At 48.6% G+C, this 21,441-nt stretch overlaps 1 protein-coding gene across 1 annotated transcript in view; it reads left to right on the top strand.

The window, feature by feature from the left end:
* DNAI1 (dynein axonemal intermediate chain 1) overlaps positions 1 to 21,441 on the top strand; it is a 164,852-nt gene that overhangs the window by 81,140 nt on the left and 62,271 nt on the right. Inside the window, exons 14-18 of the mRNA XM_028748145.2 lie at positions 3,596 to 3,685; positions 8,263 to 8,350; positions 10,526 to 10,605; positions 17,823 to 17,971; positions 19,402 to 19,501. Of these exons, the coding sequence (XP_028603978.2) occupies positions 3,596 to 3,685; positions 8,263 to 8,350; positions 10,526 to 10,605; positions 17,823 to 17,971; positions 19,402 to 19,501 (507 nt within the window). The remainder of the gene's footprint in view (positions 1 to 3,595; positions 3,686 to 8,262; positions 8,351 to 10,525; positions 10,606 to 17,822; positions 17,972 to 19,401; positions 19,502 to 21,441) is intronic.

Below are 21,441 nucleotides of genomic sequence, written 5' to 3' on the forward strand. Positions count from 1 at the left end.
GATTCTGGAGCTGCGTGCAACAGGCATCAATAGAGATTGTTCACATACAATACGCTAAAAACAACTTGAATCCAAACAACAAAACGGAGAAGGAGGGGAACCAATGAAACAAATTACTGTAATAGGACCATTTAAAAGGCCGGGGGAAATAAGAAAAAATATATTTAACTGATGTTGAAAAGTTTGTAAATGCGGGTGCTAGTCAGAGCGCTTTACTGAGGGCATTCCAAAGTCAGGTGCCAACACCTCTGAGATGCAATTCCATCCAGCAGTATGATAATGATCATGATGATGATGATGATGATGATGATGATAAGATGATAATAATAATTTATTATTTCTACCCCGCCCGGCTTCCCCAGTCACTCTGGGCGGCTTCCAACCAAATATTAAAATACAATAATACACCAAACATTAAAAACATATGAAACTTTGTCTAGGTAGATCCCAAGGACCCTCCCCCCTTTCCAAATCCACCCCATCCCAAAGTTTGGACCTGCATCACAAAATGTGCCAGAGCCACCAAGAAGCCTTTTCCCAGCTTCTTTTTAAAAAACGAACTCTCCTTCCTCTTCCAAATCTCGCTTTTCCTACCCCGGCTTGCCTTCTCTCAAGTGTAACCATACTGTGACTGTTTCATTCACAGCAACAGATTAGACTTCAATGGATTCCTTTTGAGAAATAAATAGGACTTGGGGCTGTGAATACGGCTTGATGGAATGATACCGATAAATAGCTTTGGTTTATATTAAAAAGGAAACCCGAAATCTCTCCAGTGTTATTTTTTATTATTATTATTAAAAAAGCTATCAGGGCTTCCTTTTAAATGCAAATATTTGAGTTCTGCCACTTATCAGAAGATAAAGAGGGTGATAATACCATCTCTTTGTAGCGAAATGGCATAGCATGATGGGATTGAGGGCCCATGCGCATTTCAATGGGAAGTAGAAGCCCCCGCATATCATAAAGGTAAAGGTACCCCTGCCCGTACGGGCCAGTCTTGACAGACTCTAGGGTTGTGCGCCCATCTCACTTAAGAGGCCGGGGGCCAGCGCTGTCCGGAGACACTTCCGGGTCACGTGGCCAGCGTGACGAAGCTACTCTGGCGAGCCAGCGCAGCACACGGAAACGCCGTTTACCTTCCCGCCAGTAAGCGGTCCCTATTTATCTACTTGCACCCAGGGGTGCTTTCGAACTGCTAGGTTGGCAGGCGCTGGGACCGAGCAACGGGAGCGCACCCCGCCGCGGGGATTCGAACCGCCGACCTTTCGATCGGCAAGCCCTAGGCGCTGAGGCTTTTACCCACAGCGCCACCCGCGTCCCTCCCGCATATCATAGCTCCTCTAAATGGGCCAATATTGTGCAGTATTGCATGCCAATGCATGCCACTCCCTGAGAAGAGGATTTACGTACTGGCCTTTTCCCGTCCTTGAGCGGGGAAAGATGGTTGCCCACTGGCCACATGGCAATCCCTAGATCTCCCTATCCAGATTCATCTAGTCCAACACCTGCAATGCAGGGATCTGTCCGGGGACGGATTTTGTCCAGGGACAGATTTGTGAATCCGGGGACCGTCCCCGGGAAACGGGGACATCTGGTAATCATAGGCTATGCCCATAATGAGCGTCTGTCGCTTACTCCTTGAGCTTCTTTGGAGGTTCTAGCAGGAGAGCGCAGCTATCGTATACCCTTGACCGAAGAACGGTACACTCCTTCTATCTGGGATGGTCGTCCTCTTCCACCGAGCGTGCAGCTTCGGGAGGGACGCACATGGAGCGGTGAGGGAGGAAGGGGACACCCGCCTAGCCAGCCAGATCAGCCGAATCAACCCTGGCGATCAATGGGGTGACAGATGTCGCAGCCAGATCGCCCTCACATCCCGTCTGTCGCTTACTCCTAATGTAGCTGTTCATCTAGGCTGATGGTGGATTGGAGCACATTCGCCACAACAGCTCTGTGAAGCAGGTTTGGCTGAGAGTGAGCCACAGGCTCAAGGTCACCCAGCGAGCTTCATGGCCAAGTGCATACCCTCCCGCATTTCTCTGATGAAAAGAGGGACATCCTATTCCATACCCGCCAACATTTTCCCGATGAAAATAGGGACGCCCTAAGGAAAAGCATTTTGAATTATAATGCTGGAGGTGACTCTTGAGAGTCCCATGGACTGCAAGAAGATCAAACCTCTCCATTCTGAAGGAAATCAGCCCTGAGTGCTCACTGGAAGGACAGATCCTGAAGCTGAGGCTCCAAGACTTTGGCCACCTCATGAGAAGAGAAGACTCCCTGGAAAAGACCCTGATGCTGGGAAAGATGGAGGGCAGAAGGAGAAGGGGACGACAGAGAACGAGATGGTTGGACAGTGTTCTTGAAGCTACCAGCATGAGTTTGACCAAACTGCGGGAGGCAGTGGAAGACAGGAGTGCCTGGCGTGCTCTGGTCCATGGGGTCATGAAGAGTCGGACATGACTAAATGACTAAACAACAACAAGAACAAAAGTTGTGGCCTATTTAACCCAAGATATACTCTTTGTCCTAACTGGTTATTTCGTTGCATCGGGGTCATGGTTCCTTGGCGTGCAACCACTGCTTTAAGAGCAGAATCCACCATTCAGCCTGCGGTTTTATTTTGGGGGAGAGCTGATACAGTATGAATAGATTGTCACACAAGAAATATGCACTAGGCTCTCGGCTGATGGGGCTCATTTACATTAGGCGATGCTAACAGGGATCTATATCTACGGAACGGCTTCGACAGAGACAAATGCCACCTTCATGCAGCGCAGAATGTTATTGGGAAATGGCTGGTCCGGCTGATAGATGCATCGGGAGGTCCAGGCAGACAGTTTGCAAGCCAGGCCATCTTTTATTCTGCTGCCTGATTGAATTTCCACATCTGGAAATTGGATCAATTATGAGGCATTTGATTCAAGCTGAGATTTGTCTTACAGACCTCCAAGTGTTTATCCTCCTCTAACTGCCCTCTTCTGAACTGTCAAAATCCGAAAGGCAAATCTCTCTGGTTTTCTACACGGGTGGCTAAAATACAGAGTGGATTTCCGTTCTCCTTGCAGAAGCAGCCAAAGAGTTATGCAAAATGAGGCAGTAACTTCTTGTCTGCCCCACTTTAGACGTAAGGTGGGAGAAAACGAGCATTTTGGAGGACTTGCTGCCAGGTAAATGAGTATATGGTTGCAACCTTAGACTATTGCCTTGATCTAATGTATAAAGTTTGCTTAAACGTAGAAAACATAATCCATTTTCCTGCAAGGAAGTTTGCAAACTGGTGTTAGAAACCCAAGCTCTGTGGCAGCTCTTGGTGGCATGATCCACCAAGTTTCCCCCCTGCACAAATTCCTTCTAAATGGAGTGTTGGACTCACCCTGCACCCAACCAGCCTAGCAGCAGAATAAGTCTGTCTAAGCAGAAAGGCAAACCAAGGTGAAATGTTAGGGCCTCTCTGGGGGGGGTGGGGGTGGCGGCAATTGGACTGTGGATTAACTGGATGAATGGAGAAAGAACAGAGTTTAGCATCTTTCGGTAAATTCCAAATAAAACCTTTCATTTGCTGGAAAATCTTTGTGTTTCTCTTTCCCAGGTCAAGTGGCAGAAAGATGACATGGACAACAACTTGAACTTCTTCTCCGTCTCTTCCGATGGGCGCGTTGTGTCCTGGACTCTGGTTAAGGTAAGCTTGGTGTCAGCCTATCATTCCTGCCCCTGTTTAATATCCTGCTATGTGTAGTGTTTGGGGATGCGGCTGTTATGAAAGAAGGGACTTCGTCTTTTCCGCATTCGGCCTCACTATTCCTAATTGCACGTACCTATTTAAAAACCAAAACAAGAGGAGTTGACAAAACTGAGAACATTAAGGCACTGAACCAGTTCCTGCCCCCTTTCAGGATTTATCCAGTAGCTGTGGTGAGATCCTGGCCTGTTGGATTATATTTTTTTTTATAATAATATTTTATTAAAATTTTCCAACAGTTAACAACCAACAAAAATCAACAAAAATCACAACAAAAAAAACAAACAACAAACATCAAAAATCCAAACAGAAAAACAGAAAAAAGAAGAATACAAAGTTAACATTAAAAAGAACACTCTTTCATATTGGTAACTTTCAACACCTTATTCTCTTTACTTCCACCCGCCTTCCCTTCTTGTATTCTATTTTAAAAATTAGTTCAGCAAGATCATTGACCTGTTGGATTATGCACTGCTAAGAGCTCTTTAATTCTTCCACTCTCAGCTGCTGCCATGTGTAGCTCAAGCCCCGCTTCCATATTCTTGGCTGGGCCACATGTATTATTATTGTCCTTCCTTCCTTCCTTCCTTGCCTTTAACCATCAGGTCCCGGGATGGTTACAATAGTATTGTATTCAGTTATACAAAGAAATTAAAGGTAAAGGTAAAGGTACCCCTGCCCGTTCGGGCCAGTCTTGCCAGACTCTGGGGTTGTGCGCCCATCTCATTCAAGAGGCCGGGGGCCAGCGCTGTCCGCAGACACTTCCGGGTCACGTGGCCAGCGTGACAAGCTGCATCTGGCGAGCCAGAGCCACACACGGAAATGCCGTTTACCTTCCCGCTAGTAAGCGGTCCCTATTTATCTACTTGCACTTTGACGTGCTTTCGAACTGCTAGGTTGGCAGGCGCTGGGACCGAGCAACGGGAGCGCACCCCGCCGCGGGGATTCGAACCACCGACCTTTCGATCAGCAAGCCCTAGGCACTGAGGCTTTTACCCACAGCGCCACCCACGTCCCTTACAAATAAATTAAAGAGTTACAATTAGAAAAGCAAGTCAATCCATTCCAGCCAGTACAGAACAGTATAAATACAAAATATTGTAGCTGAAAAGGCCAGGTTTGTGTGCATAGATGTTCATCTTCAGCATGTCAAGGAAAAAAACAACCACCTGAGTTTTAGAAGACATCTGAAGGCAGCCTTCTTTAGGGAAGTTTTTAATGCTTGATGTTTTATTGTGTTTTTACTACTCTGCTGGGGGCTGCCCAGAGTGGCTGGGGAAACCCTGCCAGATGGGCGGGGTATAAAGATAGATTTGTTTGTGCAGTGAAGATGTCAGATGCTCCTCTGTGGGTAGGAAGTTTCACAATTTTGGGGCTGCCACAGAGACTCCCCTCTCCTGTTCTCCCATTCCCAACAATTCTGAGGACGGTAGACCTAACAAGATTGCCTATCACCCTGCTGAGCTTAATACCTGAGAGGTTCTGTAGGACAGTAAGTGGTCTTTCAGATATTTGGGGCCTAAGTGGTTCTGGGCTTCAAACTCTGCTGCGAGGCCCTTGAAATGGGCCTGGAAACAAACTGGCATCCAGTTCCTTGCTCGTTCATTGAACCTTGAGTCTACTCCCTTGTGACCCTTAGTAGGAGCAGCTGGTGACCCCAGATCTGGCTGTGCCCACAGCCCCCTTTCCTGATCTGCTTCATAAGTCCAAATGCTTCTCTGCAGGGCTATTCAGGTGTTTGAGGTGGCTGCCCCCAAACTTTAGGGAGTCAGTTGCACTGTTAGCTGTGCTTGTAAGAACAAAAGAGGAGTCCAGTATTCTGTTCTCATGGTGGCCAAGCAGTTGCCCCAAAGAGGAGTAGCAGGACCCAACCACAAGTACACTCTCCCCTCCAGTGGCTTCCAACAACTGGTATTCAGAGTCACTACTACCTTCAATTGCTCTCTTTGCAAAAGGCCACATGTTGTTGTTGTTTAGTCGTGTCTGACTCTTCGTGACCCCATGGACCAGAGCATGCCAGGCACTCCAGTCTTCCACTGCCTCCCGCAGTTTGGTCAAACTCATGCTGGTCGCTTCGAGAACACTGTCCCACCATCTCGTCCTCTGTTGTCCCCTTCTCCTTGTTCCCTCCATCTTTCCCAACATCAGGGTCTTTTCCAGGGAGTCTTCTCTTCTCATGAGGTGGTCTTGGAGCCTCAGCTTCAGGATCTGTGCTTCCAGTGAGCACTCAGGGCTGATTTCCTTCAGAATGAGTAGGTTTGATCTTCTTGCAGTCCATGGGACTCTCAGGAGTCTCCTCCAGCACCATAATTCAAAAGCATCAATTCTTCATCAGCCTTCTTTATGGTCCAGCTCTCACTTCCATACATCACTACTGGGAAAACCATAGCTTTAACTATACGGACCTTTGTTGGCAAGGTGATGTCTCTGCTTTTTAAGATGCTGGCTAGGTTTGTCATTGCTTTTCTCCCAAGAAGCAGGCGACTTTTACCACCTTAATACATCTGGGTGGCAAACCTTTCACTTCACTCTCCTGCCGCACTCCTTGACTAACGCTGTGGTCTCTGGTTTCAGTGAAAAGCCTCATCTTCACTCCATTGTGCAAAGGCATTCAGGTTTTTGAAACAGATTCCAAAAATAGAGACGCAGGCGCTTTTTTTTTTTTTTTGGCTTTATTCCTGAGGTGAGACATCTCAGCTCTTTGGCAGTGCTTTGTTGAGAGTTTCTCGTGGGGTACAGACCAAGGATGTTAAGCTACTTTCCCCCATTCACTCCATTATTATTATTTTTTTAAGAAAGGAAGAACTTTCAAAGCAAAATAGACTAAAGCAGCAATTCTGGAGCTGAAAGGGCTGTGCAGGCATTGATTTTTCCAATTGTAGCACACCTCTCTAGGAAGAAGTGAAATCTAGCCCTTAAACGTTGATGTCTATTTTGTGTATTACTTCTATTAACAGCGAAACCTCTGTTGGCTAAAAAGGGCTGTGACTTCCAAATTGTGGCTGGTGCCCTAACTAAGGTGGACACCCAGCAAAGCTGAATGTGGGAAGACACATAAAAGCAGGGGTCAGCAAACTTTTTCAGCAGGGGGCCGGTCCACTGTCTCCCAGACCTTGTGGGGGACCGGACTATTTTTGGGGGGGGGGGGAGAAATGAATTCCTATGCCCCACAAATAACCCAGAGATGCATTTTAAATAAAAGCACACATTCTACTCATTTAAAAACACGCTGATTCCCGGACCGTCCGTGGGCCAGATTGAGAAGGTGATTGGGCCTTTAGTTTGCCTTGTTGTTTAGTCGTTTAGTCATGTCCGACTCTTCGTGACCCCCTGGACCAGAGCACGCCAGGCCCTCCTGTCTTCCACTGCCTCCTGCAGTTTGGTCAAACTCATGCTGGTAGCTTCGAGAACACTTTCCCACCATCTCATTGGCCACTGTGAGAATGGGATGCCGGGCTGAATGGGCCATTGCCCTTATCTAGAAAGATCTTCTTATGCAGTGGTACCTCAGGTTACATACGCTTCAGGTTACAGACTCCGCTAACCCAGAAATAGTACCTCGGGTTAAGAACTTTGCTTCAGGATGAGTACAGAAATCGTGCTCCAGCAGCGCGGTGGCAGCAGGAGGCCCCATTAGCTTAAGAGGTGCTTCAGGTCAAGAACGCACCTTCAGAACGAATTAAGTACTTAACCTGAGGTACCACTGTATTCTAGGTTTCACTGGTGGAAGAGTTTTGCTAGCTGGGTCTCCTGCCTTCAGAAGGTTCCTGGCAGCATTCTCGCCCATCTCTCCTTCCCCCTGGGGCCCCTGGACTCCGAAAATATCTGCTGCAGAGGATTGGGGCCCCTGGAGCAGAACGAGGAGGTGGTACTTGGGGCTGCACAAAGAACACCAGCAAAGAACAGCAACTAACCTGCTGCCCCCCCCGTCCTCAAGGGGAATGCTCTGCTGTATCCCAGTTCCCCCCATGAATGGAAGGAGTTCTTCTATTTGTGGAGAGCTAGTTGGAACCCAAGCCTCTGTTAGCTGAGATTTTTGCATTGCAGCGGGTTGGACTAGATGACCCCCGGAGGTCCCTTCCAACTCTCCAGTTCTATGGTTCTGCGACCCTGTGTTCCCGAAGGCAAATGGAAAGAGCTCTCATCTTTTCTTTTCTTTGTCTTGTCTGAGCGTCCCTGCTGGACACATCTGGAGCACCCACCCCCATCATGTTTCTGCGCAAGAGGAAAAGCTTTTGTGATGGGTGTGGAACTGCCCTCAGATTGATCCCAGAGAACAGCCCAGATGTGCTTATAATAGGATGCAAGGGCACATGCTAGACTCGCAAACTTCTCATTAAGACCCAGCTGCCGCAAACTGTCGGCCGCCGCCATGAAACATTCAGCAGTTTTGATTCCTCTCTCTCTTCTTTTGTTTCAAACCCCCTTGACAAAGTGTTCTGTTTCAAAGTGGTGCCTCATTGTTGTGACGCCAGTGCCGGCAATTGTTCTGATCTCTTTCTCCTTTTCCCCAACAGAACGAGCTGGTTCATACAGACGTCATCAAGCTTCTCGTGGAAGGGACCACGGTGGAAGGGCCAGATGGCCTGCAGCTGCAGACTTTTGGTACGGGCTGAAATCTCTCCTCCCTGCGCCCCCAAAGCCCCCCGTTTGATGCTGGCACCGAGGGCTGGAGTCCCGGGAAAGCTTATTTGGGAGCCAGTGCCACAGAGCTCGGTGGGACTTGCTCCCAAGTAACCACACCCAGAAAACTGCAGTGAAGTAACCCAAGTGGGGTGTCCTCAGGAGAGGGTCTAGAAACCAAGCCTTATGAGGAATGGTTGAGGGAGCCAAGTGTGCTTATCTGGGAGAAGATGAAGAGGGGATGTGATAGCCATCTTGTACCCTGGATAGCTCAGTTGGTTAGAGCAGGGGTAGGCAACCTAAGGCCCGGGGGCTGGATGCGGCCCAATCGCCTTCTCAATCCAGCCCATGGACGGTCCAGGAATCTGTGTTTTTACATGAGTGTAATGTGTCCTTTTATTTAAAATGCATCTCTGAATTATTTGTGGGGCATAGGAATTCGTTCATTTTTTCCCTTGCTCGGGTTGCAACCATGATTCGTGTGGGATGCACGTTCGCAACCTGCAGTGGCACGTCTGCGCATGCGCAGGCTGCAATTTGGTGCTTCTGTGCATGCGCAAAGTGCGATTTAGTGCTTATGCGCATGCGTGACTGCCGAAACCCAGAAGTAACCCGTTCCGGTACTTTCGGGTTTCGGAGGTCCGTAACCCGAAAAATCGCAACCTGAAGCGTCTGTAACCCGAGGTATGACTGTATAGTCTGGCCCACCACATGGTCTGAGGGACAGTGGACCAGCCCACGGCTAAAAAAGGTTGCTGACCCCTGGCTTAGAGCATGGTGCTGATAACGCCTAGGTTGCAGGTTCGATCCCCATATGGGACAGCGGCATATTCCTGCCTTGCAAGGGGTTGGACTGGATGACCCTTGGGGTCCCTCCTAACTCCACAGTGATCCTATGAGAAGGCAAGGCCACCATTTGATCAGAAGGACTATAGGCCTGCAGAGAAGAAGCTGCCCCACGTTGAGTTTCCGCCAGCAGTGGCTTCTGTTGATGCCTCTTGGGGCCGGTCAGAGAGACCAGCAGGACATGGAGTGGCCAGAATCTCCAACTGCAACTACTAGGGGCGACACTGAGACTGAGGAAGCTAACTGGCAGGGTCCCCCATCCCCAGGGACCCGTTGTATGAAAGAGAGCAGGTGGGGGCAGGACAAGAGCAGGCTGAGGTTGATGGGGCAGTGGCTCAGCCACCCTCGGGAGCCAGTCTCCATGGGCTTCCACCGTTCGTGCGATTAGAGGCAGCTTCCTTCCAATAAGCCCTCTTAAAGGGACCCCCCTGACCATTAGGTCCAGTCGTGGCCGACTCTGGGGTTGCGATGCTCATCTCGCTTTACTGGCCGAGGGAGCCGGCATACAGCTTCCAGGTCATGTGGCCAGCATGACTAAGCCGCTTCTGGCGAACCAGAGCAGCACATGGAAATGCCATTCTCCTTCCCGCCGGAGTGGTACCTATTTATCTACTTGCACTTTGATGTGCTTTTGAACTGCTAGGTTGGCAGGAGCAGGGACCAAGCAGCGGGTGCTCACCCCGGCGCGGGGATTCGAACCGCCAACCTTCTGATCGGCAAGCCCTAGGCTCTGTGGTTTAACCCACAGTGCCACCCGCGTCCCTTAGTCCTTAGCCCTTCCAAAAAGAAACCTGGTTCCACAGAGTTACGCTTCGCTCGCTTCCCTTTGGTCACTCAGACTTTCAGGATATTTCCGAGAGCAGTTTCCTCTGGAAGAAATAGATTATTAAAGGCTTACCGACGTCTTTGCAAAACCAGCCGTGTTGTCTTAGAGGTTGAAGGGAGTGGGGAGCTAGCAGAAACGCAGCTATTTCCCATGCAGAATGGGTGCGCACCTCAGGATCCAACAGCTCTCTTCTGCTTTGGCAAAGCCTCTCTTTTCAGCACAGCTAGATAAAAATGGCCATGTTTTCTTCCTGGGCCGAAAACTGCAGCCCCTTTGTTTCGCTTTTTCGGAATTCCCATATAACTCCTGATCAGCCAAAGGGAGCTGTGATTGTTCCCTGCCCCAGTTAAACGGCTGGTGAATCTGGAGCTATTGCTCTTGTTAAACAGCAGGTTGAATAGCTAGATCCTCCCAGGGAAAATGGAGCCCTAACAGAGTTCCATGACAAACTTTTATTTCTTTTATTTCTCTCTCCTTCCAAACAGGCTGCGGGACTTCGTTTGACTTTCACAAGAAGATTGATTATTTGTTCCTTGTGGGCACAGAAGAAGGCAAAATCTACAAAGTAAGGCCCTTCCCTCTACAAGCTGTTGCTCTGCCTGTTTCTGCAGAATGATGTCTGGCATTTCCAGTCCCAAAATATGCTCTGAAAGGCTTCTGTGTCTGCATGCGGCGATGCCTGCATGACGTTTGCCAGAATCCTCTCAAGATGGGATGTTTAAGTAAAGCAAGTGAACAGATTGCACCGACTGAGTTTGAGGAGGATTTTCTCCCCTCCAGGAGAACCAGACTGTGAGAGACACTTTGGGGCAGGAAGGACTGCCCCAGTGAAGGAAATGAAATTGGCCTTGCCAAACTCCCTGCCATGCAAAAAATAATAATCCAGCTTTTTAAGAATGCGCAAGAACGAGGAGTGGCAAGCCCAGCCATCCTGTCTGTAGAGCTTGTTTGTTAAATGGTTATTGGAAGAGAATGCCGTTGCCTTTAACGCCTTCCGACAATCAGCCCAATAATGCTCTAATTTTTGGCTGCAGAACAATTGTGGCAAATTTCAGAGAGTAGCCCTGTTAATAGCATTTCGGAAGCCAAGAAGTGATTATCTTAATTACAAACCCAGCCCTATCTGCTGCCCTTTTCTGCAGATAAATTGTTTCTGCATTAATGCAGACGTGCTGCCCTAAACGGCTGCCACGTACTCCGCGTGCATGCCCTGCTTATGAATCTGCCAGGCAAAAAAACCCCTCTCTTGACGGGAGCTGGGAGCAGGGATTTGAGGAGAAGAAACTAAGGGCATCGACTTTGTGCACGGAAGTTTTGTGGAAACTCTCCTTCTCCTTCTTAATCTATTAATTGCCTTCTATGCAATCATCCCAAGGTAGAAACAGTGAAAAACAGTTGAAAACTAAACTAAAACAATATAAAATAGTCACTCACAGAAAGGACAGGTTTATCCAGCTGGGAACAAAAATGTATCCCACTGTTTCCAGAAACCCAGTTTCCTGCCATAACTCCACAGGAATGCTGTTCCCTAGAAGAGGGGCAGCCACACCAAAAGCCCTGCTCCAAGTTTCTGCAGAGCAGGCTTCCGAGATATTTGCAGGAGGGACATTACCTCCAGCTGCAAGGATCTTTGGGTGTATAAGGGAGAATACGAATAAGAATAATTTTTATTTATACCCCGCCCTCCCCAGCCAGAGCCAGGCTCTGGGCGGCTAACACCAGTAAAATTACAGTAAAAACATAATAGGGGGGGGGGACCAATTTAAAATACAGGTTAAAATGCAATTTAAAATGCAGCCCCATTTTAGTAGTAGCCCTTAGATCAAAACCATAAGGGGAGGGAAACATAAGGGTCAGACTGAGTCCAAACCAAAGGCCAGGTGGAACAGCTCTGTCTTGCAGGCCCTGCGGAAAGATGTCAAGTCCCGCAGGGCCCTGGTCTCTTGTGACAGAGCGTTCCACCAAGTCGGGACCAGTGCTGAAATGTCTGTGGCCCTGGTTGAGACCAATCTAACCAAGTAACCCGGTTCTGAGCTGTATAGGGCTTTTGATGTTAATACAACCTGAACTTGGCCCAGCAGGAGATTGGCAGCCAGTGAAAGCGCAGCAAGCAGAGGGTCCACTGGTTGTTTGCCACCACCGCTGCCCCACAAGCAATCTAGCTGCCTTGTTCTGCATCAGCTGCAGCCTCCAACCAACCAGCCCCAAGGGTAGCCCCACGCAGAGTGCATTGCGGTAATCCAGCTGTGAGGCTACCAATGCTGGGACATCTGCTTTGTGGTGGACGACCCTTGCTCTGAAAAACGTGGTCAAAATTAAAGGGTTCAGGCACTCAGACCAGACCCAATTTCATGAAATCATGCACAGATTTTACTAAAATGAGAGAGAGAGAAACTCCCAATTTAAACTCACAGATTAAAATAGCCCAGAAGGTAAGAAAACAACAAACAGTAACTTATCCAGCTAATGAACATAAAGGCTTACACTTAAAGGCTGAGCAAAGGAGCAGGATGCTGCCAAAAGCTCAAACAGACACTGACCTTGGCTGGCTGGCTGGCTGGGTGCTGAGAGCTCCCACCGGTCTAGGTTTTATGGGGACTTAAGACCATAGGCTGGGACGCAGGTGGCGCTGTGGGTTAAAGCCTCAGTGCCTAGGACTTGCTGATCGAAAGGTCGCGGTTCGAATCCCTGCGGCGGGGTGCGCTCCCGTTGCTCGGTCCCAGCGCCTGCCAACCTAGCAGTTCGAAAGCACCCCCGGGTGCAAGTAGATAAATAGGGACTGCTTACCAGCGGGAAGGTAAACGGCGTTTCCGTGTGCGGCTCTGGCTTTGCCAGATGCAGCTTCGTCACGCTGGCCACGTGACCCGGAAGTGTCTCCGGACAGCGCTGGCCTCCGGCCTCTTGAGTGAGATGGGCGCACAACCCTAGAGTCTGGCAAGACTGGCCCATACGGGCAGGGGTACCTTTACCTTTACCTAAGACCATAGGTGTTCAACTCTTCCACCCAATTACCTTGTGACACCGGCCTTGAGGCCTTAACGGGAGACAGCTGAATAGTAATAGTAGTAGTAGTAGTAGTAGTAGAAGTAATAATAATAATAATAATAATAATAATTTATTATTTATACCCCACCCATCTGGCTGGGTTTCCCCAGCCACTCTGGGCGGCTTCCAGCAAAACACTAAAATACAATAGTCTGTTAAACATTAAAAGCTTCCCTAAACAGGGCTGCCTTCAGATGTCTTCTAAAAGTCTGGTAGTTGTTTTTCTCTTTGACATCTGGTGAGAGGGTATTCCACAGGGAGGGTGCCACTACCGAGAAGGCCCTCTGCCTGGTTCCTTGTAACTTGGCTTCTTGCAATGAGGGAACCGCCAGAAGGCCTCTCGGCGCTGGATCTCAGTGTCTGGGCAGAACGATGGGGGTCTTTTCCTTAGCTGTCTTTTCCTTAGCTGGAGTAGTTTTTTGCTCCTCCTTTTCTTCTAATTTCTCTCCTCATTGCTTTAGTCTTCCTGTCTCCTCTCCTTGCAAGTTTGCTATCTTTAACTCGCCCCTCCCAGACAGCCTCCTTTATCTCTAGCGTCCCTTATCTCTCTCCCCAATCGGCAAACGATCAGTGGCTTTGTTTCAACACCCCCTTTCCTCTTTCAAAAAAAAAAGCACGATCTGCTTTCTGCCCCTGGGCAATTTGGCTCCAGGGACCACACATTCGCTCCATAAGACGCACAGACATTTCCCCTTACTTTTTAGGAAGAAAAGGTGCGTCTTATGGAGCAAAAAATATGGTAACTAACTGACCAATCACATCGGTTCTGCCCCCCCCCAAAAAGTCCTGCTACTCCCAATAAAAATTCTGGCTATGCCCATGGAAGCAGGTGCAGTTCTGCCCTTAATGAGTTGGCCGTATAATTTTGCTTGGGTCATTCTCTGAGCCTGGACCTCATAGGTTTCTTGCCATATGTGGTTTGGGCTAAGGGGAGCCTTCCTGCCAAGATAGCACCATCTTCAACAGCCATCCGAATGCTAATATTTCCTGGCCCTCCAGCCCTGTAAAACCTCTTCTGCACTAGAGACAAACATTCAGGCAAGGCAGCGTCTTCCTTCTTCTGTTAAATTGCCCGTGGCCTGATTGCCGGAAGGAAGGCGTTGGTGAGGAAACATACTGATCTTTGGTTTCGGGAATCATTAGCAATGATGGAGGGTTGCTGCTTTGCAGGTGCGCTTTTAGCAATATAATTATGTGCAGGACCAGCAGCTCAGCCTCTCGGAAAGATTCCTGGACCTTAATCATTTATAAAAATTTCAGGGATGCTGGAACGTCCAACTCACCCAAAGAGGCGACTCTGTCGCCTGAACCAATGCAATTTAACAGGGAAGATCAGCTTATCTGGAAGGCCCTGGGATACCCCACGAGTCAGAAATTAATAACTTTGCTTTCAGGCAGAACTGGCCAACTGGAGATGATAATAATACAGTGGTGCCTCGCAAGACGAAATTAATCCGTTCCGCGAGTCTCTTCGTCTTGCGGTTTTTTCGTCTTGCGAAGCACGGCTATTAGCGGCTTAGCGGCTTAGCGGCTATTAACGGCTTAGCGGCTATTAACGGCTTAACGGCTTAGCAGCTTAGCGGCTTTAAGAAAAAGGAAACAAACTCGCAAGAACTCGCAAGACGTTTCATCTTGCGAAGCAAGCCCATGGGGAAATTCGTCTTGCGGAACGACTCAAAAAACGGAAAACCCTTTCATCTAGCGAGTTTTTTGTCATGCGAGGCATTCGTCTTGCGGGGCACCACTGTAACAACAACAACAACAACAACAATTTTATTTATATCCCGCCCTCCCCAGCCGAAGCCGGGCTCAGAGCGGCTAACAACAGTAAAATAATACAGCATTCTAAAATCAAATCGGTATAAAATCAGTTTAAATCAAATTAATGGCAGCCATGGGCTAGAGTTCTGTGAGGATTACCAAAGATAGTGACCTTCGGAAAAGGTGTAGCAGGGATTTGCATTTGGTCTTGCCAAGTTTGAATGCTGGAACTTAATCTCGTTCAACTCTGACATAAGCTTTAAAGTCGCTGACCAGCTGTGGCCAACTGACTCCATCTCAGCCTCTGTAAAATGGGTTTATTTTTTGATCTTGCAGGGTTTACTTGTTCGTGTGAGACTTAGAGGTGGGGTGGCCTATGGTACGAACTAGGAAGAACAACGCTCTCTGTTGAAATACAGTAATGCTCTGTGTGTGTTTTTAGCACATTTGTGCTAACTAGGACCAGGGCCTTTTCAGTACTGGCCCCGATCTGGTGGAACGCTCTGTCACAAGAGACTAGGGCCCTGCGGGACTTGACATCTTTCCGCAGGGCCTGCAAGACAGAGCTGTTCTGCCTGGCCTTTGGTTTGGACTCAGTCTGACCTTTATGTTTCCCTTCCCTTATGGTCTTGATCTATCAGCTACTTTTAAAATGAGGCTGCATTTTAAATTGCATTTTAACCTGTATTTTAAACTGGTTTTATTCCCCCCCATTATGTTTTTACTGTGATTTTATTGGTGTTAGCTGCCCTGAGCTACTCTGGCCGGGGAGGGCGGGGTATAAATAAAATTTATTATTATTATTATTATTATTATTATTATTATTATTATTATTATTATTATTAAAATAATTAATTAAATACAGCTGCAAGTAGTAAGAACGTGAAGGCTGGTATTCAGAAGCTCTGCTGCCTCCGACTGTGGAGGCAGAACATACCCATTATGGCTAGTAGCCACTGATATCCCTCTCCTCCATGAACTGGTCTTTTGTTGTTTAGTTGTTTAGTCGTGTCCGACTCTTCGTGACCCCATGGACCAGAGCACGCCAGGCACTCCTGTCTTCCACTGCCTCCCGCAGTTTGGTCAAACTCATGCTGGTAGCTTCGAGAAGACTGTCCCACCATCTCGTCCTGTGTCATCCCCTTCTCCTTGTGCTCTCCATCCTTCCCAGCATCAGGGTCTTTTCCAGGGAGTCTTCTCTTCTCATGAGGTAGCCAAAGTATTGGAGCCTCAGCTTCAGGATCTGTCCTTCCAGTGAGCACTCAGGACTCATTTCCTTCAGAATGGATAGGTTTGATCTTCTTGCAGTCCATGGGACTCTCAAGAGTCTCCTCCAGCACCAGAATTCAAAAGCATCCATTCTTCAGCAATCATCCTTCTTTATGGTCCAGCTCTCACTTCCATACATCACTACTGGGAAAACCATAGCTTTAACTATACGGACCTTTGTTGGCAAGGTGATGTCTTCTTTTTAAGATGAACTGGTATAGTATTTAGTCAATATACGTGCGAATGTTTTTCCTTATTCTAAAATCAAATCCAGAACAGTTTCCTTGTTAGTCTGTGCAAAGCAATGTATTGGCAAGAGTTGAAAGAAGCTGCATTTCAGGCGGGTTAGACTAGATGAGCCTCAGAGTCCCTCCCAACTCTACTCTTCTATGATTCCAGACTATATCTTTCTGGGGAACTTGGCTTGTTCTCGTAGGTGGCTCCTAGCCATGATGGCTCTGGATCAAGACCAAATTAGCAGCCCCCAAGTTAGGCTGTAAAATTCATTATCCCGAGCAGGATCCTCACTAAGCCTGTTTCTGTTCCCTCAATGGATAGTGAAATATACTCGGAGTCGAGAGTGGATTTCATGCTCTTTATTCAGCTCATAGTGGTGAGGAGGAGGAATGGAAGTCCCCCCCCCCAAATCTGCTTTATATACATTATTTACACAATGGGCCCCACGTGATTGGCTAATTCCGGGATTCACCTGTAGGCCAATCAGGTTGCGGATTCCCTTCCATCTGGAGCTGGATTGGGTGGCTCCTGTGGACCAATCAGACTGCTGCATTCTGAATCCTATTGTTCTAGGACCAATCAGACTGCTGCATTCTGAATCCTATTGTTCTAGGACCAATCAGACTGCTGCCTTTTGGATCCTATTCAACTCAGTACATAACAGATAGCCGTCAATTGCATGACTGGCTAGAATGAACCATGACTTCTTGACACCTCCCCCTACCCCCGCTGCCCCAAGGGATCCCTCTGCATAGGACCCAAATTAGGGAAACTTCATAGGACCTGAATTGGACCAAAAGTGCTGTTCCCTTGGAATGATTTTGCAACGTGCAGAAATATCTCTTGGGAATGGTACCTTTCAGTACTTCCAGACTTCAGGGGGGCATTTTACAAGCTCTTTAATATAACAAATTCTGGAAATGCCAATGATCAGAAGGCCTCTGGAAAATGCAGTGTGACAAATCTTCTGCCCAGCTACTCATGGCACAGCCACTAGCCTTTTCCCCAACATCTCCCTTGTCTGGGTTTTCTAGTCCATGATGGCCTTACCCCTGTCGCTTGTGCAGCATCTAGCATGCTGTTTATGCTACATGTCTGTTAAATGAGAAGCAGAAGTTGCAGTCACCCGAATCTGACGTCCAATCTGAACTCCGGGTTCTTTGCATTACTATACATTAGCTTGCGGCAGCGTCTCCCGAGGAGCGAGTAGGAATTCTTCATGGGGCTGGAAATGGACGCTTAATAAACAGCCCAGCTCTAAAAATACTTCCATTAAGCCCAATTTCACTGGCCAGATTCAGGATTGCAGAGCAGAGTGAGGAAATTACTGTGATGATAAGGGCTCCGTGCTGTGTGCCGAAGAGAGACAAAGCAGGTATCAGGTGTTAAGTGAAAACTCATCTCCGGGGGGGAGGAAATAATGCAGAGAGCTGAGCAGCAGAATGTCACCGACTCCTTGTATTTTTGCAGTGTTCAAAGTCCTACTCGACGCAATTCCTGGACATCTTTCATGCCCACCATATGGCCGTCGATGCCGTGAGCTGGAACCCGTTCCACAGCAAGGTTTTCATTTCCTGCAGCTCAGACTGGACGGTGAAGATCTGGGACCACAACATAAAGTATGTCCAGCCACAGCCTGTGCATTGCCCTGCTGTCATCCCCGTGCACTGGGGGGTGGAGGGCAGTTGTGATTTATGCTGATAAACTTTGGAACTCCCTGCCTATTGATCTCAAGCAGGCACCTTCACTGTACTCTTTCTGGCACCTGCTAAAAAACTATTTTGAGTGTGTGTGTTTTGACATGCCTGCTCAGAGAGTTGATGCAGGTTTTAATCTGTCCTTAGCCTGTGGTTATTTTTTCAGTGTCTTAAATTGTTGTTCTTAATGCTTCTTATTTATAATTTAGCAAACTGCTTTGGCGGGGTGGGTGGGGAATAGTGGATGCTGTGTGTGTGTGTGTGTGTGTGTGTGTGTGTGTGTATACAGTCATACCTCAGGTTACAGACACTTCGGGTTGTGCGATTTTGGGTTGCGCACCGTGCCAAACCTAGAAGTACTGGAACAGGTTACTTCCGGGTTTCAGCGCTTGCACATGCACGAAAGCGATATATTTCGCTTTGGGCATGCGCAGAAGCGCCGAATCGCAACCCGTGCATGTGCAGACGCGGCGCTGCGGGTTGCGAACGTGCTTCCCGCATGGGTCACGTTCTCAACCCGAGTGTCCACTCGTGTGTGTGTGTGTGTGTGTGTGTGTGTGTGTGTAATCATGCAGTATATAAAGTTTATGAAATAAAGAAAACAAATTATGCCCACATGGGCAGGAGTTCTCTGTGGCTGTTCTCCACGGCTATGGGATGGCCACAGCTTTCCTTCTGCAAAGGTGATGTGTCACTAGAGAAAGCAAGGCTGGCACAAGAAGTAGCCTGAGCAGATGGGCAAGATGGGTTGGGAGGCCAGAGAAGCAGTCCCTAATCTAAAAGGTGCCCCCCAAAACCCCTTCTGGAGGATGCTGTCTGGAGCAAACAGCTGGATCACACTCAGTTGTGCACAGCAGGGGGGGCTGCCTTGTCGGGGCGCAGCTTTGAGGTCACACAGTGCAGCCACTTGGGGGAGCAAAATGCCCCTGGCAGACTCTGGCCAAAAGATGCCCTTCCTTGGCCCACATGTGGGTGCCAACCTTCATCCTCGCCCTGCAGTGGGTCACACCAGAGAGGACTTATTCAGCTGCCCACTGGCTTCAACGGCCCTAAAAGGGGAGCAGAAAAGAGACCTTCTGGGCAGACTGGTTAAACTTTTCTGCCTCCAGGGAACTTTCCTTTGCTTTCTATGGAACTGAACAGAACCTGCCCTTTTTGGAATATCCATGTCCACTTTCTCTGTGCCATCTGTAACCCTTTCTTTTAAACCAGTGGCCTGGCTCAAATTCCTCGCGCAGTTGCCTGCCTCTCTGCCTGGGCCTGTTCTTGGCTTGCTTCTGCCCAGAACGGATTATGCCCAGCCCTGACTCAGAAGGTGGCATCTGCTGACATCCAGGGTCTTTTGCTTGCAGGACTCCCATGTTCATCTACGACCTCAATTCTGCTGTTGGAGATGTTGCTTGGGCTCCATATTCCTCCACCGTCTTTGCTGCGGTTACCACTGACGGGAAGGTAAGCTGATTGTCTGCCTGCCTGCCTGCCTGCCTGCCTATCTATCATCTCTTGCATGGATTGATGGGTCCTGCTGGTGTCTCAGGTGAGCTTGACCGTAGGCTCTGTTGGGGTAATGCCAGTTTGGTTTCTGACATGCATATAACCAACCATTGTCACATTCCGGTTCACAGGCAATTGAAGTCCCAGCAGGGGATGTCAGGACCAGGGGCAAGTTGGCAGAGTGGGAGCAGGAACGGGGGTCCAGAAGCCAGGAGTCCGAGGGTCAGAGAGCTGGGAGTGAAGAAGCCAAGAGTCCGAGGGTCAGGAAGCAAGGAGGCACGAAGGCAGGGGTCTGAGGATCAAGAATCAAGGCAGGATGCGTGTTGCTGTGGCAAAGAGCCGAAGGGAAATGCTGACCTTATATCCCTTCCTGGCTCTTGCCACCAGGTGCTGTGAGTTACCAATCAGCCTCACCTGTGCGGCCGCGCCTTGCCTCTTCAAAACAAACTTAGGAAGGCCCCAGTCCTGCAAAGTCCTACTGGTCACAGGGCCTGGCTCCTGCACGCACACCTGACAACCTTTCAGAAGTGATGCTGATGCATCTTAAGGAAAAGATGGATATTCTGTGCCTATCTGGACATCCCACAGGTACTAGACCAGCTGTATCATGGCAGGAAGCCGTTGACCACCTGTTGATGGTGCCTCTGCCATCTTTCGTTTGTTAGCTGGCCATTCCCCCCTGGGTCTGTACACAAAGTACCACTGGCAGGTGTGGACACAGGGACCGCAGGTGGGCAGGAAACAGGGGCAGCAGGTGGTGGATGTGGATGCTGGTGCAATGCACAGAAAAACCAAGCGAGAGCAATGAATCATAAAACGGTACAGTTGGAAGGGACCCGAAGGGTCCTCTAGTCCAACGCCCTGCAATGAAGGATTCACAGCTAAAGCTTCCCTGACAGATGATGATGATGATGATGATGATAATAATAATAATAATAATAATAATAATAATAATAATAATAATAATAATAATATCTTTATTGTCATTGCCCCCTCTCGGGGACAACGAAATTACTTGGCTGCTCCATCCACCCAGGTAGGGCACTCCACACAAAATCAAAACAACTTTAAAAACACTAATTAAAACAATACAGTATAGTACAGCAAGGAAGATTAGATGACTTTCAAAGTCCAGGCTTCCCATTCAGGGCCGAGATCGCTCTGGAGAAGAAGCTGTTCTTAAGACGGCTCGTTCTTGTCTTCCTCGTCCTGTATCTCCGTCCCAACGGCAGGAGCTCGAAGAGACAGTGACCAGGATGCGATGGATCTTTTACTATGTCCAGTGCCTTCCTATGGCACCTTGTGGCATAAATCTGCTCTAAGGTGGAGAGTGGGCAGCCAACAATGCTCTCTGCTGCCTTAACAACTCTGCACAACCCTATCCTGTCCTGGGTAGTACAGCTTCCGTACCACACACATAAGCCATAAGTGAGCACGCTCTCAATGGCACAGTGATAGAAGGCAAGCAGCAGTTTCTGCGGATGGCCATCCAAACTGTGTTTGGAAACCTCCAAGGAAGGAGAGGCCACCACCTTCCAAGGTCATCCATAGGCCCAGTGTCGAACAGCCCTTACTGTTGGACATTTTGATTGGCAACCGCCTGCCTTGGGAGATAATGGACAAGTGCAACTTTGGAGCTGTTGGACGGTTGCAGCGCTTGCTGTGGGGAGACACATGTTTTGTTTTGGCTGGGGCAGGGGAAGGCGTCCAGCTGTGTTGCTGCAGATGCACCAGGGCATTTCTTCTCTCTTTGCTCCTCCCAGCGGCCATTCCTCCTCTGGGCACTGCTGTGGATGCACAACCTGACCGTCTCTGTCTCCTGGCACCGCGGTCATCTGCAAGGGATTGCCACACGGCAGGGTTGATGTTGCTAGTTCTTCCTAAAGTTTATTTTTTTT

This window comes from Podarcis muralis, chromosome 11 (genome assembly GCF_964188315.1).
Source record: "Podarcis muralis chromosome 11, rPodMur119.hap1.1, whole genome shotgun sequence".
Taxonomy (NCBI): Eukaryota; Metazoa; Chordata; class Lepidosauria; order Squamata; family Lacertidae; genus Podarcis; species Podarcis muralis.